General features: G+C 46.7%; 1 protein-coding gene across 1 annotated transcript; it reads left to right on the forward strand.

The window, feature by feature from the left end:
- Positions 1–2,172: 2,172 nt before the first annotated feature.
- Positions 2,173–17,543, forward strand: LOC137204743 (gamma-aminobutyric acid receptor subunit rho-1-like). The gene is made up of 6 exons (XM_067702591.1): positions 2,173–2,722; positions 6,718–6,800; positions 8,926–9,066; positions 11,017–11,169; positions 13,707–13,903; positions 15,059–17,543. The coding sequence occupies exons 1-6, from the start codon at positions 2,286–2,288 to the stop codon at positions 15,350–15,352; spliced, it is 1,305 nt and encodes a 434-aa protein (XP_067558692.1). The 5' UTR covers positions 2,173–2,285; the 3' UTR covers positions 15,353–17,543.
- The last annotated feature ends 25 nt before the right edge of the window (positions 17,544–17,568 follow it).

Genomic DNA, 17,568 nt, shown 5'->3' on the forward strand with positions numbered 1-17,568 from the left:
CCCTGCATTCAAGTCTGCCTTGGTTGTGCTTGGTGAACAAGGCCCCTGAGCCCCCAGCATCATCTGAGCACCTCCCCTGGCCGGCCTGCCCTGGGCTCTGCTGAACGCATTCTTGGGAGGCGGCTGCTGGTTGGTGGCTAGGCCAGCCCAGCCGAGCTGTGCTCGGGCCACTGCTGACAGGGATGGCTCAGCATCGGGGAGCCCAGCAGCTGGCTGTGAGGACGGCAATGGGAAGACAGGGCAGCTGCATCCCAAAGCTGCCTCCCGAAAATGCTCGGAAAGCACGATCTTGGACTAAATTTGTTCTCGTCTGGGAGCTGGCAGACAGAACTCTGGGTCCACATCCAAGGGCAGAGTGTGGTCTGCTGGGTTTAATTAAATGAAAGTAGTTAGAGAAAATAATGATTTAGTGCTGAGGGATGCCAAAGCCCTCTGAAGCTTAGCCTGCAGCTGCCAGGTTTCAGCTTTCTTAGTGTCAAATAGGGTTTTCATCGTTATGGGTTTTTTCCCTGGGAAAAAAAAATATTTATTTCAGAAATCATTCTCATGCCTTTTATTTCTTCCAGTCACCTTTGCCTAAAGAATAAACAGGTTCTGGAAGGGAGTTTCTGTCCAGTCCATAATCAGCTGCTGTTGGATCCAAACCCACCTTTTTACTCTGTGATGATCTAAGTGTGTTCCATGCCTGCCCTACACGCCTGAAAGCAGGGAGGAAAAGAGGCAACAGTTTACTTCCCTTATAATACTTTCTTTCTCTTTATGAATATTGTGTTTATGGCCTATAAACACCCCCCCCAAATCTAATGTTTTCATATCCATCCCAGTGTATCACATCCCCCATGGAAGCTACTCCATCATGTAGCAAAGAAGCAGATCTGTGGGCTTGGCTAATGTTTTGAATATGACTTTGGGCACTGATTTACCAAGCAATGCCTTTCTTATGGCCAGAGACATTGGCTTCCAAGATGAAAGAGGGTACAAAACCAGGAGGTAAATATAAAAATATAAAATGTGTGACCTCATGCTGAGGAGTAACTCCTTAGATGGGACCTGACTTTGATCTAGGTCTTCATTGTCCCCTTAGATGAGCATGTGTAACCAAAGACAGATGCTTTATATTAATCTAATTGTTTCAGAATCACCTGGATGATTCAGACCAAAAACATTTCTTTTCACCTTAGTTGGAATATTCTAGGGAGCCAGCCCATGACTCCACCCTTTTATCTCTGGTTATCCTGGCATGTGGGACACCAAACCTTCAAATCTGACAAGACACGGAGGTTCCAGGGGAAATGCTCCTTACGCCTGTCTCATTCACAGTCAGAGTTCAAGTGAAAAGAATAAATGCTCTTGCTGTGCCCTGTCCCCAGGCCCGGCCATTCCTGTTGGCGTGGATGTGCAGGTGGAGAGCTTGGACAGCATCTCAGAGGTCGACATGGTAAGTGCTTCTCTAACCAGAGCTGCAGACAGGGAGATTCCCACAGGGCCTATGCCAGGCCAGGAGCTCCACACACCAGAATTCACCAGGCTCATAACTCCCCAGGTGGTGGGAATTCCCACACTCGTTTTACAGTTCAGGGAGGTTGAGACACTTGCTCAAAGCTACACAATTGGTATGAAACAGAGCCAGATGACAAACATGATCTTCCCTGCCCCAGTGTCCAGGGTCTTGCCACTGGGATTGTTCTCCGGGCAAAGGCTCTCCAACACAAACAGCAGGGTCCAAGGATCCAGATATATGCTACTGCTGTGGATTCTGTGTCTGGCTGTGAAAATGCAGACAAAGCAAAAGTTTGCTTTGTTTTTCCTTTTTAGTGGGCTTAGATAAAAGATAGAACATTCCACAGCTCCTTGACTTACAGGACTTTGTAGGGCCTTATCTTAGTTTCGGTTCCCCAAGAAGCAGACCTGAGACAAGCATTCCAGCACAAGCAGTTTATTGCAGGCGATCCCGGGAAACACAAGAGGCTGGGGACAGGGGAAGGGAAGGAAGCAGAAAGGGCCATGCCATCCAACCAGATCTACGTGAGACTCGGTCCCTTGGGGGTACTCCGAGTCAGCAAAGAACTCACCTCAGCGTTGTCGCAGCTGAGGGGCCGGGAGCTGGGTTACTTATCCATCTCCCAACCCTTCCCCCAGCTCCACTCCCTGGCTGAGGGCTGCTTCCAGAGGCTTGAACTGTCTGGCATTTGGGGCTGGCCCTGTGCGTGGGCTGGGAGCCCTCAGGCTGTGGGTCTCATTGCCGGCGGTAGCAGCCTTTGCCCAGCGGAGGGGAGTGTCAGAGGATGGAGTGGGGCTCAGGTCCCCGCTCTGTAGAGCCTCTTGCTGAGTCCCCCTGCCCCAAGCAGGGTTCGAGAGCCTCCTGCGGCAGCAAACCCCAGGGACTAGAAGCAAGGCCTTCCCGGGCTCAGTTTCCTCCCCAGCCTGGAGTACAGAGGGTCCTGCCATCACCCAGGTGTTCAGTGGGTGGGGTCTCCCTCTCTGCCCTCGCCCCCCAGGACTTCACGATGACCCTCTACCTGCGGCACTACTGGAAGGACGAGAGGCTGTCCTTCCCGAGCACCAAAAACCTCAGCATGACGTTTGACGGCCGGCTGGTGAAGAAGATCTGGGTCCCCGACATGTTTTTCGTGCACTCCAAGCGCTCCTTCATCCACGACACCACCACGGACAACGTGATGCTGCGGGTCCAGCCCGACGGCAAAGTGCTCTACAGCCTCAGGTGAGCCCTTTCTGGCCTCCCTCTTTCCCTCGGAGTCCTCTTACTCCCGAAGCTGGGAGGAAGGGAAAACTTTTGTCAACCAAGAACATCACTGGTCCCACCACGGCAGTTTTGCTTTTACCTTTTTTTCTGGCCACGCCACGTGGCTTGTGGGATTTTAGTTCCCCAGCAGGGATGGAACTGGTGCCATCCTGCAGTCGAAGCGGAGTCCTGGTGCCATCCTGCAGTCGAAGCGGAGTCCTAACCATGGACCGCCAGGGAATTCTGCTTTTTGGCTTTGAACAGCTTAGCTTCTAACTTTCCAGGAGCTGCCGACTTTTCAACATCAAGAAAACCTAACTCTACACACGAGTAAACATTTATTTATTTATTTATTTATCTACCTTTGGCTGCGTTGGGTCTTTGTTGCTGCACGTGGGCTCTCTAGCTGTGGCGAAGGGGGGCTACTCTTCATTGGGCTCAGTAGTTGTAGCACGCAGGCTCAGTAATCGTGGCGCATGGGCTTAGTTGCTCCGCAGCATGTGGGATCTTCCTGGACCAGGGCGCGAACCCGTGTCCCCTGCATTGGCAGGCGGATTCTTAACCACTGTGCCACCAGGGAAGCCCCAGAGTAAACATTTTAAAGAATTATTTCGTCTTGCAAATACACTTGGGGAAATTTCTCAGGCTGGTGCTTATGATTTATGCCCTATTCAAGTTCAATTTCAAACGTTTAATGAAAGTTTTATTTCTCTAGTAGGGGTCAGAGAAGCAGCTAACGTATTCTTCTCAAAGACCTGCCTCCTTCAACTCCTCCGATTCCCAATTTCCGATTTGAAATTTTGGTTTAGAAAAAAAATTGTTTACCTCGCCTGGCCAGCTCAGGCTTGTTTTTTGTCCCTTCTCCCTGGTGTTCTCCTTGAGAAACTATGGGGACCCTGGGCCGCTTGATGATTTTAAATGCTATTTTGAGCATCACTTTGAAAACATAAAGAATAAGATCTTCTCACAAGCTTAGATACCTTAGAAATGTTTCTTTCTTTCATTTATTTATTTATTTATTAAAGTATAGCTGATTTACAATATTACATTAGTTTCAGGTGTACAACATAGTGGTTCAATATTTTTATAGTCTATACTCCATTTACAGTTATTAGAAAATATGGGCTCTATTCTCTGTGCTGTGCAGTAGCCTTAGAAATGTTTAATTGCTCATCAAGCACTGACGTGGGGAAGCTTTCCTTAAGCACAGGCATGCAGTGGGGCTTTCCCTGTACGCCCAATTTAGAAACTTGTGGTGCTCGCCTCCCCCTGGGAGGGCGTGTGGAGATGAGCTCAGGCCTTCACAGAGAAGCGACTCAGCTGCTGCCTGAGATTGACTCCTTCTGTGCTGTGCTGATGGTACATTTCAGTTTTACAGACTTGGTTTCGGTAAAGCTGAATCCGCACACCAGTGCCTACGTAGGGGGCGTCTGAGTGAATGCAGTGTATCTTTAGAGTCAGAGATGGCAGTGTCGAAGCTGACTTTCCGCCCCCATCTCCCAAAGGAATATTTATAATAAGCCTTCATTCCTCATGCTGGCTTGGAATCTAAGCAGTTAGATACCAGACTCAGAGCAGGGTCATGGGGTATTCCTCTGCAGGGCCTGAAATACCTCCTCTCACAGGAGTACCCAGGTGGCTCAAGGGTGTGCAACCCCTTCCCCAAGCCATGTTGGGTTGATTCTCCCAGGAGTCCTCACATCTGAGGCAGCTGCCAAGACATCTTCAGCTCAGCAACCACCAACAAAATAACCCGATCGAATAACACCAGGGATTCAGAGGACTAGACCAAAACACTAGGTAGCTTGAAAAACCAATCCCATGGCTCTTGAATTCCCAGTCAGCTTCAAGATATGAGAGTCAGTGATTGTGGGAGGAAGAGATGTTTTGGGGGAGAGCTGGGGGCACTGCATGAGCGGGCCTGCAGTGGGACCACGGGGACCACTTGGAGAGCTTGGAGCATGTGTGCCTACAGTTGGGGGACACTGCAGTTAGTGGGCGAGAGAAGAGCTACCTAACCACCTAGGGGCAGAGCCAGGTGGGCTCGGTCTGCATTACCAGGGTTGTTGGGAGTAGTTCAGTGTGTGTGGGATGGACAGTGGGTGAGCCAAGAGCTGGCATGGGAGATGCGGCTGAAGGATGCTGGTGTCCAGCGGTGGGAATGAAGGACACAGGAAAGAAAGTCTCCGCTTCAACTGCATAGCAGGCCCAGAGAGCTTGAAGCCACCCTCACCAGAGAACTGTCCTGCCCTCCCCACCGCCCTCACTTCCGCCCACGTAGGTAGGAGGCGACCAGAGATGGGCAGACACTGACCAGTCAAATGTCAGCTCTGCCTTAGCTGGGGACGGGGAGAAGAAGTCTCAATGTGAATGAAATTTGAAGTGTTGATTAATATCTCGGACCAAAATTCTTTTAATTTCGGAAGCGAAATGTGTTTTGTTACTTCTGAGGGTTTTGACTGCCTGTCACATGAGAGTAAGCAGGAGAATCCCAGGACCTGGCAAGTTTTCATCCAAGACAGGGGATGATCCTCCCACTGGAACAGTTTAAAGGGACTTGTGGGAAGCATAATAATAAACACGGGTGAGATCACACCACACACTGTGCTTGTTCAGTGTGTGGGCTACAAGTGGAAAAGCATCAAGTCAGGGTGCCAAGAACCAGTCTGATGATGTCTGTGGTTCTAAAAACATCTGTTCCTGTACCTACTGATACAGAGAGTAGAGCTATTTAATCCTTTTGTTCACAGCAAAAACTGCCTGCATTTGACATTTCATGTCCCCAAAGTGTGCCACAAGTGTCTCCAAGCTTAGTTCCTAGTTTCTTTCTTGCTGGTGATGCTATCAGGTGTGGTTATCTGGTGATGTGCCCGGAGAAATGGGAGGCTGGCTACTCACTAAGTGTCCAAGTCAGGGGCCAGCCTGACAACCCCCCAAAAACATCCTGTATATCAGTATTTCTAGGGGAGATGAGATGACCCAGCTGTTAACAATACAGAAACCCTCCCAGAACACGACCATTCCAACACTCAAATGGAACGAGGAAAATAAGGTGAATATATGGATAATTAATTTCTTCAAGAAAGCTCTTTTCCTTGAAATTTCCATTTACAAGTGAATTTTTTTCTTTTTGGCCGTGAATTATCCAGATAATTTTTACAACTTATACATAACCAATTTTCTGTGGTTGAAGGAAAAATAGTATGTTCACTAGCCAATGACTGTTAATTGTAACCCGCCATGGGATTCCACACTGGGCGGGAGGTCTTTCTTCCATGACTGACAATCTGTATTTGCTTCTTCTCTGATGCAGAATCTTACTTTCCTGTGTAAACTCTGAAGCAAAACCGTTAGATGCCAACAAGTGCTTGCATGTTGATACCGTAAGATCTTCCAGTGTTTTTCCATTACTGTGATCTCCATGGAATTACCCATTAAAAACACCTGCGTCCACTAGTAGACGTTATTATCAATATAGAAATATCAACATTGTAAAAAAAAAAAAGTGCCGATTTGGCAACTGGCATAAGTACTTCATGAATATTATCTGTAAGACACTGGACACAAATATTGAATATCAATAAAATCAGTAAAAGAAGAATTTGAATGATCTGAAACAGGAGAGCAATAAATGCTCCTATGGTTTAAGGAACCATATCAGATGAGTTGTGATTTCACATTGTTTTATCGAATGAGACCATTGCTTTACTACAATGCTTGCATGTGATAGGAGTTTAGTGCAATCATTGTTTTCCCCACACTGACCCTGGGGTTAAACATAAACACCCAAGAGTACTCCAATGTGGGTATCACACATAAGATGCTTGGTTCTCTAAATCCTGGCACACTGCTTATGAATTACAAGAAGGAGGCAGTTGTATTGGGAGGAAGCAGAGGGCTTTCTGCTTGTTTTATCATTTTGCACTTGTACTTTGCAGCCTCTGCACACTTGGATTTTGTCTTTTTGTTTCTAGGGTTACAGTGACCGCCATGTGCAACATGGACTTCAGCCGGTTTCCCCTGGACACACAAACGTGCTCGCTCGAAATTGAGAGCTGTGAGTAGACTTGTGCCCGGATATCCACACACACATCTGAAGTTACTCTAAACACCTCTGACCCTCAACAGGAGCAGGACGTGTTCCTAATCGTGCCTATGCTTTTAAAATGACTTTTTAGATAGAAGCGAAGTCTGGGGTAAGTTTGAAAATCGGAAACAAATTTGGGACTCAAACCTTCTATTCCCATAACTGACCCTTTTAATGCCCATGGCAATGGCTTTGAACTTTGGTACACACGCACGCGCGCGCGCACGCGCGCGCGCCCTGGAAAGTTAAACACCAGCCCCAGGAAGAGCAAGGCTGCGGCAGCATCCAGGACTAGCCGCTGGCATCTCTAGCTCTCTGCGAACCTGCCCCCATGCCCCAATCTCTGCCAAAACGTTTCCTCTTATGGGCACAGTCTGGACCCTCCCATGACTCCCATTCCTATACTTCTCCCGAACCAACACACACCCACTGCCACGTCTCAGCCTGTGTCAAAGTCCCGTAAGGAGTCATGTTGGCCCAGGGCACCTTGGTAAGCCTCCCCGGGCGGTGGTGGTGCAGCAGGGGTCCCCTGGCTCCAGTCAACCAGGGCCAAGGAGCGCAGGGACGTGGACCCCCATGTAGCAGGGGCCGCATGGACAGCTCTGCAGGACGCTTGGTGTGGGACCAGGGGGAATAAACCCCAGGACCAAGGGGGTGACTGCTTCCTGCACCACGGCTTTCCACCTGCTCTGTCCTTTAATCCTCCCAAGCTCCCTGTGATCTCCATTACACAGAGGAGGGGCGTAACACAGTGAAGGACTAATCGTTGGCTCCAGAACCTTGCTTTCCCCACAATACCCAGGCGGCAGCATCTGTCAGGGTTCCACCAGAGAAGCAGAACCATAGGAGATACACAGGGAGAGAGTTAGTACAGGGGACCGGAGCGTAGGGCTCGGCGATCACCTGCAAGGCGGGCCATGGGGAAGGGCAGGCTGGGGACTCTCGGGCAGGAGCCCACCCTGCTGCCCACAGGTGGAATGTCTTCTTCCTCTGGGAAACCTCAGGTCCGCTCTTAAGGCCTTTCAACTGATTGGATCAGGCCCACCCAGATTAATCTGGGTCATCGCCTTTACTTCACATGAACTGGTTGTGGATGTCACAACTACAAAGCATCTTCCCAGCAGCACCTGGATTAGTGTCGGATTGAATCACTGGGTTCTTACTATAGCCTGGCCAAGGGGACACGTGAAAGCAGCCGTCACACAGGTCAAGGGTTAGAGGCAGAATAAAAGAGGAATAAAATAGAGCCTCAGGGAGCCCCAGAGAGAACTGTTTACACATGAGCAGACTGGACCGGCAACCCCTGAGGGTTTTATCCCAGTTCTGCCCCCGCAGCAGGTAGGTCTGCTTGGCTGGGGTAGGTGGTGTGCTCAGCCAGGTGGGCAGGGTGGGGAAGCGTAGCGCCAGAGGGGAAGCAATCCTCAGGGGAATCGCTCTGATTCTACCCCGGGCCGGAGCAACCGGAAGCCTGCAGAGAAGGAACTTGTTCTGCTGCATCTCTTTATGGGTCCTTTCTTGCTGGAATGCAGCCCTTATTACCTGAGAGAGTGTTTAAAGGTATTTGCCGGGCTTCCCTGGTGGCGCAGTGGCTGAGAGTCCGCCTGCCGATGCAGGGGACGCGGGTTCGTGCCCCAGTCCGGGAAGATCCCACATGCCGCTAAAAACAAGAAAAGAACAACAAAGGAACAAAGGTATTTGCCATCAATAATGCATCGTCACCCTTTGAAAGAAGAAAGGTGTAAATCACCCATGGTTTAGAAAGCTGAACCATATGAAATGTTGCCGCTATTTAACCTGCAAACAAATTTTTTAAAAGAGCAAATTGTAGTTTCTGGTCTACAAGTATAGCAATTTCATCTGGTTTGAGGCTGAATTGAGGGGTGAGCGCTTTTGCAGCGATGATGATCATTTAGGCCTGAGGGCTTTGCCCTGATGACTTTTGGAAGGCCGAGGAGAATTAGATTTGTCTTTTTGGATTTACTTTTGCTTCATTTAGACTGCGGTTTGTTTATTCAGACCATCTTATCCCAATCCCCACAGAGCCTCACAGGCTCGTCGTCTTTCCTGGCGTCTGACGCTGTCTCTGTCTTTCCAGATGCCTACACGGAAGACGACCTCATGCTATACTGGAAGAAAGGCAATGACTCTTTAAAGACAGATGAGCGGATCTCACTCTCCCAGTTCCTCATCCAGGAGTTCCACACCACCACCAAACTGGCCTTCTACAGCAGCACAGGTGGGGGCGGGGCTAAGAGAGGCGGGGCATCCTCCATCTCAGAAAGCCTGTGAATTTGTGGTCAAGTGAGCAGAGCCTGTGCCACTTGGATTTGAAACCAAGGATCTGGACTTCTAGATCAGGTCTAGAGGGTGGTGAGCATTGGGTGGGGGTGATTTTTTGATACTTCCAAAGCATCAGAAGTGATAACCTAGAAAATGCTGGTAAGGGCTCCAACATAAACCCCATGGGGAGGTCTGTTTGAGACGACAGCATCGCCAGTTTAGCAGCAGGAATCTCACCCTGATATAACTCCCAGAGCGCCCTCTCCTATGGGCAAGTAGTAGTCCAATTTCAGGTTTATTGTTTTCCGTTCACGTTCTCTTGGCTTCAGCCCCTTTGAGTGCTTCTCTCTTAACCAATCCCCTCCTACCATACGGCTTGCACGACCCTCTTGGTGAGCCACGGTGCAGGAACTACTCGTCATTGGTCATTCTCTGTGGGCAATGTTGTTGCTTTCTGAACCAAGGGCCTGGGCAAGCTTGCCAACCCTCCCCCCCACCCCACCCCCCACCGCCCGACGTTGCCTGAGGGCAGGCGCTGTGGTATTCCTCTTGGCCGCTGAGGTTACAGCTGAGCTTCACTCTTTCCAACCCTTGCCTCTTTCTTGACCAATTACCTTTCAGGCTGATTTTGCTCTAATCTTTATGCAGTTTCTGTTGCTAAAACATCGCATGGTTGACTACCCAGAGAAGTACCACCGTTTGAGTCTCTCTGATCTGTAACAGAGGGCACTGCTCCCTTCCAACACGTGGCGATCCCGCGTCTCTTAGCTTTTGCATACATCACCCACCAGTCTTGGTCCTTTGGGGGATCCCCCATTCCTTTGACTCTTAGCATTTTGACCTTCCTCCTTGTGTGAGTCCATTTCAGGCTGCTATAACAAAGTACCATAGACTGGGTAGCTTCCAAACAACAGAAATTTATTTCGCACAGTTCTGGAGGCTAGGAAGTCCAAAATCAAGGTCCTGGCAGATTCAGTGTCTATGAGAGCCCGCTCCCTAGTTCAGAGACTCACTGTGTCCTCACATGGGGGAAGAGGCGACGGAGCTCTCCGAGACACATGTTATAAGGGCAGCAATCCCGTTCATGATGTAATCACCTCCCAAAGGCCCCACCTCCAAATACCATCACATAGAGGATTAGGTTTCAACACACGAATTTGAGAAGGACACAGGCAGTCCGGAAGCACCTCCACAGTCACTTTTTGGAGCTGTTATAATTATAACCGTTGCACTAAAATTGTCCTGGATGCGAAGTTTTCTAGTTAATGTTGCCAAGTCCCCATTTTATTTTCAGCCCTCATCATGTCAAATTTATCCTGCCTTTTGCTCTCCTTCCACCATTCTCCTGTTCAACTCCTCCCTGTACGTTTTCCTTGTAAAGAACAACAGGGTGGAGCTAAAGCATAGCCTAAATGCATTGTTGTAGTTAGCTTGGTATTTTAACTTCAAACATATTTTCCCCCGTAAGAAATCCAACGGGCGTTGTTAAATCCATACATCTCAAGCTTTAACGTTTACAGGAATCATGTGGAGAGGAGTGTTAAAAGGAGGTTCTGAGTCAGTAGGATCTGGGGCGGGGCCCAAGAGTCTGCAGTTCCAACAAGCAACCAAGTGATGGCGGTACTGCTGGGCCCTGTGCTGTAGTTTGAGTAACAAGAGTCTTCAATGGCCTGGTTCCCTTTACGTACAGAACGAGGGCCAAAATTCCTTGAGATGGACTCACCCATGCGGTATGAGTTATCGTATAATCACTCTGTTCCATGTTTTTTCTCACTTCCCCTTTATAAAGGTAGGGTAAGTTTCCAGGGAAGCATCTAAGGCATTTATGATTCTCTGAATAAAGTTTGTCCTATGAAGGAGCTGAGTGGCTCTGCTGTGTGTTCTCTTTTCTTCCTGTGTCCCCCAGGCTGGTACAACCGTCTCTACATTAACTTCACGTTGCGTCGCCACATCTTCTTCTTCTTGCTGCAAACCTACTTTCCCGCCACCCTGATGGTCATGCTGTCCTGGGTGTCCTTCTGGATCGACCGCAGAGCTGTGCCCGCCAGAGTCCCTTTAGGTAAGAAACCTCTCAAGTGCACATTCCAGATATCTGAAAATACAAGTAATTCCTTCCAGATAAAACCATTCTTTCCAAATTGGCCCTGAACCCCTGTTGGTATTATAACTTGGAAAAACTTTGTTATTCATTCACAGGTAAAATGCCACTATTAAGAATCTATGTAGCAGGAATTCCCTGGTGGTCCAATGGCTAGGACTCTGTGCTTTCATGGCTGAGGGCCCGGCTTCCATCCCTGGTCTGGGCACTAAGATCCCAAAAGCATAGAGGCCAAAAAAGAAAAAAAGAAAAAAAAAATCTGTGCAGCAAAGCTGTTTCTAGGTCCCCATAGGTTCCCATGTAAACAACTCATCTTTAATCTTGTTAGAGCTGAGTTCTGGGGTGGGTGGTCCTGGTCTGTGGTGCTTTCTCTGCCCACCTGCCTAAGAAAGTCACATTCTGTAATGGGGTTTCTCCAAAGGTGGCCCAAGGGATCTTTGTGACAGTCTTTGGGGGAAATTGTTTAAAATGAAGAATCCGGGGTCCCATCTACATGTACAGGATCAGAAGCTCTGAGAAAGGACCAGGAATTTGCATTTGGAACAAGCTCCCCCAGTAATTTTTTTTTCTGTAAATGTTTTATATTTTGATTTGTATGGTAGTTATAGAAATATATAAATTCATTGAGCTCAATATTTAGGATTTATGCACTTTATTGTAAGCAAATTATTCTTCAATTTATCTCTCCGTTTTTAAAAATTTATTTATTTTCTTTTGGCTGCATTGAGTCTTCACTGCTGCGCACGGCTTTCTCTAGTTGCGGCGAGTGGGGGCTACTCTTCGTTGTGGTGCGCGGGCTTCCCATCGCGGTGGCTTCTCTTGTTGCGGAGCTTGGGCTCTAGGCGCGTGGGCTCAGTAGTTGTGGCTCGCAGGCTCCAGAGCGCAGGCTCAGTAGTTGTGGCGCACGGGCCTAGTTGCTCCGCGACATGTGGGATCTTCCCGGACCAGGGCTCAAACCCATGTCCCCTGCATTGGCAGGCAGTTTCTTAACCACTGCGCCACCAGGGAAGTCCCACATTCTTCAAGTTAAAGTCAGAAAACTAACCAGATTTTAGGAAGTCTCGCTTTTTTAAATTGCTTGTCCAAATTTCTTTTTTTATTGTTATTTTTCCACTTTCTTGCGCATCTATTACCTTTTCCTGTCTTGACTGGTTTCCTCTTCTTACTCATTGATCTGTTGATCAAGTCTTTGTGATCTTTTGCCTTAGTTCACAAAGATAAAAACACCTTATCATTGGTGTCTGTCACTGCTTTCAATCCATAAGGTAACATAGTAACAGCTAATACTAATTGTGAAGTATTGGGCTGTTTTACATACATTATCCCACTTAATTCGCATAAAAAAAGCTCACGAACTAGCTATTATTATCAGTTTTACTGGCCACCCCCCCTACCCCGCCCCCGTAATTCCTATACATACTCAAGTCTGAGAATCCCTACTCTACAAGCCTTCCATCAACAGCTATTTGCTATCAACTCTCTTCCCCGCTTTAAATATCGCACCCACTCCGCACACGGCACCATTGCTAATACGTCCAGGAGCTTCAGGGGAGAGATGACCCACCAGGTTTTAGTGGAATAGGATTGGCGCTGGCCCTTAAGATGACCCCAATCCGCTGTGATTTGGTGTTTGCCAAGCAAATGTTCTGAGCTTAATTTGAAATCTTGGGGAAATTTCCACTGACAGATGCCCTGGCCTTTAACGGTTGTTCTGTAGCTTGAACAGTTACTGTGCTCAATAAATAAACATTCTAGTTTAAAAAATCTGTTTCCCATAAATGAGGTTAACATCATTCTTGGTAAAATTGACTGAGTCCTCAAGTCAACATGGCAGAATGTGCAGCCAGGTGCAGCATAGTGGGATGGGGCTCTGCCAGAAGTGCCCTGCCAGCTGGTAATATAGGCCCAGGACTGCTACACCAGCAACAAGGGCACAAAGATTAAAATAAAACTTGTGTACCTTTTTTCCCTTTTTTGGAGAAGGAGTTACAAGAAATATACATACCTGCTCATATATGCAATCTTTGTTTTTTTATTCATTTATTTTTATTTTATTTATTTATTTTTTGGCCGTGCCCCGCGACTTGCGGGATCTCAGTTCCCCGACCAGGGATTGAATCCGGGTCAGGGCAGTGATAGCCCAGAATCCTTACCGTTAGGCCACCAGGGAAGTCCCCGGCAATCTTTGTTTTGAGCAATTGAATGGGAAGACCCTGCCAACCTGTCAGGGGCTCTCTGCCGAAGAACAGAGTGATGCAAAGGCTGTGATGAAGATGCAGGGACACAGCTGGGAGAGGGTGAGCACGGGGGATGGAGAAACAGGAGAAGCTTCATAAAAGCTAAAACTGGAAAGGTGAGCAGGTGTTTGCTAGACAGAGGGGGCAGGGATGGAGACATTCTAGGCTAGAGGAGCAGCTGGGAGAAAGAACAGAGGCACGAAGCCATCCAGTGGGTTTGGTGAAAGACAAACCCATGCTTCTTTCTCACTGTGTCTGCAGGGATCACCACGGTGCTGACCATGTCCACCATCATCACGGGTGTGAACGCCTCCATGCCCCGCGTGTCCTACATCAAGGCCGTGGACATCTACCTATGGGTCAGCTTCGTGTTCGTGTTCCTCTCGGTGCTGGAGTACGCGGCCGTCAACTACCTGACCACCGTGCAGGAGAGGAAAGAGCGGAAGCCGCAGGAGAAGGTGACTTTACCATGAGCTGGAGTGTCTGCCCTGGAATGGGTGCCTGGACTAGCTCTGGACCCTGGCCAGGTCCAACCTCCTCTGTAAAATGGGACAATGACACCCCCTCCTCCACCTACTTCATGGGTTGGTGTGAAGAGCAAACAAAAACGGTGTGAAATTTACTCTGGGCTACTTCTTTCATTCATGCAAATATTTATTTGGCACCTACCATATACCAGGAGCTGGTAAGCCAAGTTAACTAAGACGTGGTCCCTTTAATCTTGGTGGTGTTGGTAGTTTAGTGATAGAAATAAATGGCAGTTCAACACAGTGGAACAAATGATTTATGAACATAGAGGTATCATAAAAGAAGCTTCCAGGAATTTCTTTTTCCAAGACATTCTTTTTAATAGTGGTATAATAATAAGTGCCTTGGATGTAACATGATTTATTCCCCTATTAATGGGCAGTATATTGTTTCCATTTTTTGCCACTATAATAAATGCTTCAATAAACATTAATATATAAATATATATACATATATATTTATATATATACACATATAATATATATTATACATATTTATATATATATAAAAGCTTCCAGGGAAACATATCCTCCATTCTAGGAAATTTTCCTCCACATGTGACCTCATACATCTCCCGTCACTTCCCAGATCATCTTCCCTCCTACCTGGTTTCCCTTTCATCCTCCTGTCTGCAATTCAATGGTTATCTCCTCCAGAAAACTCTAGCTACATAGGAGGAACTATCCCCACAATGCCACACCTTTCAAATTCCCCCCCCATCCCTCCCCCCCCAACCCCGCCGCGCTCTCTCTCTCTCTCACTCTCTCTCTCACACACACACACACACACATGCAATAATTGTAAACATTTTTATCAGGGCTCATATCAGTTTATGATCTCATGGAGAACATGCCGATTATCTGATCATGAACCTTCTTGTGCGTCTCTGATATGACGTGATGTTTCCTAACAGTTGACGGGTTACCTGCTGTTTTAGAATGTTTACTGTGCCACCACCGTTATTCCCCCAACCCCATAATAAAAACTAGAAAAAGGCAATGCTCTCCACTAGGCAGCTTCTTTGGAAGGGCTTCTGAGAGAGGATGCTGAGCTCACATCCCAACGTGCGTTTGCTGTGTCCGCAGCTTCCCTGCACCTGCGGGTTGCCTCAGCCACACGCGGTCCTGCTGGACGGCAGCTACAGTGATGGGGAGGTGAATGACCTGGGCAACTACACGCCCGAGAACGGAGACAAGCCAGACAGGATGATGGTGCAGCTGACGCTGGCCTCGGACAGGGGCTCCCCACAGAGGAAAAGCCAGAGGAGCAGCTACGTGGGCATGAAGATTGACACTCATGCCATTGATAAATACTCCAGAATCATTTTTCCAGCTGCATACATCTTATTCAATTTAATATACTGGTCGATTTTCTCATAAATGCCTGTAATTCTATAAATTTCACATTCTTCTATCTGTACTACAGAAATACCTGAATGATGAAAAATAACTTAAAGTTATGATGAAAAGAAAGTTCACAGCACCCACCCTTCTCCATCTTTCCAAAACTACTGACAAGACACTTACTGGTTTAATTTGCACTTACTGACCACCTATTGTGTACACAGCATTATACTCAGTGCTGCAGGTATAAACACCCATAGCAACTGATGATAGTTGTTACCGAGATCCCCTAGAAAAGCACGCTGCCAGTGAGGTGGGCACACTGTGGTTCAACCTCTTTTAGACCCTAAATGCTTATTCATACGAACCATGTCCCTTACGTGAGTGTCATTCTATTCTCTGGACCAGGTGGAACTGGGAAGCACCTAAAGTTCATTTACATAGAACATACATGCACCTAAACCCCACTTCGATCAAAATTCATACTTCAGTTTATAGCCTCTTACCTATTTTATATGCATCTCCTCATGTTGATTTCAATACAAGGCAATAATAATATTCCTCCTTTTATTTACCTCTTGTGGTTCCTGAGGTTTTACCTCTTCACCAGAAAAGCTCTTTTGACTGGGTGCAATGGCTTCTGATTTGGGTAGGAAATTTCCCTGGTAGGGAAACTTTGAAGAAGAGGGTATATGCATGCATTTTGTCCGTTTTGTCATAGAGGTAACTAGCCTAGAAAACGTGTTGTGTAAGTGTTCCCTGTTTAATAGTTGCTGCTTCATGGATCTCCACCTTGGAGCATGTCCAAGTTCAAAGTGAAGTCAGTAATGTGATATCTTCACTGAGGAACTTGGGAATAGACTGATTTTTTTTCTGCATAAACTTTTCAAGGAAATGCATAATTTGGGACTACCTGTAACTCTTTAGGATGAGAAATACACGGTTTCTGAATTTTGAAAAAAGAAACGGGAGCACATCACTGGTCATCTCCATTTATACTCAGTGAATACCAGCATTTTCTGTGAACCAGAAAACAATGGCCACTGATGTAAGAGCATGGGATAAAGGAGAGTGTTCTATTATTTAAAAAACAAATAGCTATTCATACCATATATCTACAGGATCAACCCCTACCAAACTTATCCCAACAGCATTTGTTTGAAACTCAACTAAATTCTGTACACAGTAATGCCATTTTTATTCCAAAGTTAATTTGATCCCTATACTAAATAATATCATGTTATTTCTTAATGAGGGCTATACTTTAATCTTTAAAAAGACCCAAATTTGCAGAAAGCCTAATTACAAGGCAATCTCCCATTTCTTCCAATAAAAGCTCATCAAAAAAAAAAAAAGATTTTTTAGCAAACTCTAGTAGAAAAACGTAAAGGAATATAGATGAAATAGTTGAACGTCAACTTTTAGTATTAAAAAATATTTTTAGAACATTACCTTTTTCATGCTTATTTTATGAAACAATTTCAATCAAACTTCATAAACATCTTTGCCACTTGCTTTGTCCTCATGAGCAAGGCCACTTTAAACCATCTGGCAGGTTTCTGGGGCACATAATCTGAACTTCCATCTACCCCATTTGGGAAACTCCACCATTTGAATCAACATATAGGATGCTGTATTAGTCTGATCAGGCCGCCAGAGCAAAGTACCGTTGACTGGGCAGCTTAAACAACAGAAATTTATTTTCTTTCAGTTCTGGAGGCTGGAAGTCCGAGATCAAGGTGTCAGCAGGTTTGGTTTCTCCTGAGGCCTCTTACCTTGGCTGGCAGACGGCCGCCTTCTTGCTGTGTCTTCACATGGCTTTTTTCTCTGAATACATGCATCCCTGGTGTCGCTTCCTTTTCTTTTAGGGACAGTAGTCATGCTGGATTAGAGCCCAGCCCTTATGATCTCATTTAACTTAAATTACCTCTTTAAAGGCCCTATCTTTTAATAAGTTGCACTGTGGGGTGAGGGCTTCAACATACGAAATTTGGGGAGGACACAATTCAGCCCATAACAGATGCCCATGGGAATTATTCAGCTGCATAATAGTGACATCCAGTGCATCTTATAGGTATTTATAATTGATCTTTGCAACATAATCATATACAGTATTGTTTTTTAAACTTATCTTTAAAAGGCTTGTTTACATTGATATCTATACTAGTGATTATGAAGAATAAGTTATTAAATTCATGTTGTTTCTTTGCTATCTTTTCTAGCAATTCTCTCAGGTGACCTCTACAAGCATT

This window comes from Pseudorca crassidens, chromosome 13, assembly GCF_039906515.1.
Source record: "Pseudorca crassidens isolate mPseCra1 chromosome 13, mPseCra1.hap1, whole genome shotgun sequence".
Lineage (NCBI taxonomy): Eukaryota > Metazoa > Chordata > Mammalia > Artiodactyla > Delphinidae > Pseudorca > Pseudorca crassidens.

Excerpts from the sequence above, each read along its gene's own strand:
- LOC137204743 (XM_067702591.1), top strand. The coding sequence starts at position 2,286 with ATGGAGTGGGGCTCAGGTCCCCGCTCTGTAGAGCCTCTTGCTGAGTCC. Across the intron at positions 6,801-8,925 it reads CTCGCTCGAAATTGAGAGCT|ATGCCTACACGGAAGACGAC; the intron begins GTGAGTAGACTT and ends CTGTCTTTCCAG. Across the intron at positions 9,067-11,016 it reads GGCCTTCTACAGCAGCACAG|GCTGGTACAACCGTCTCTAC; the intron begins GTGGGGGCGGGG and ends TGTGTCCCCCAG.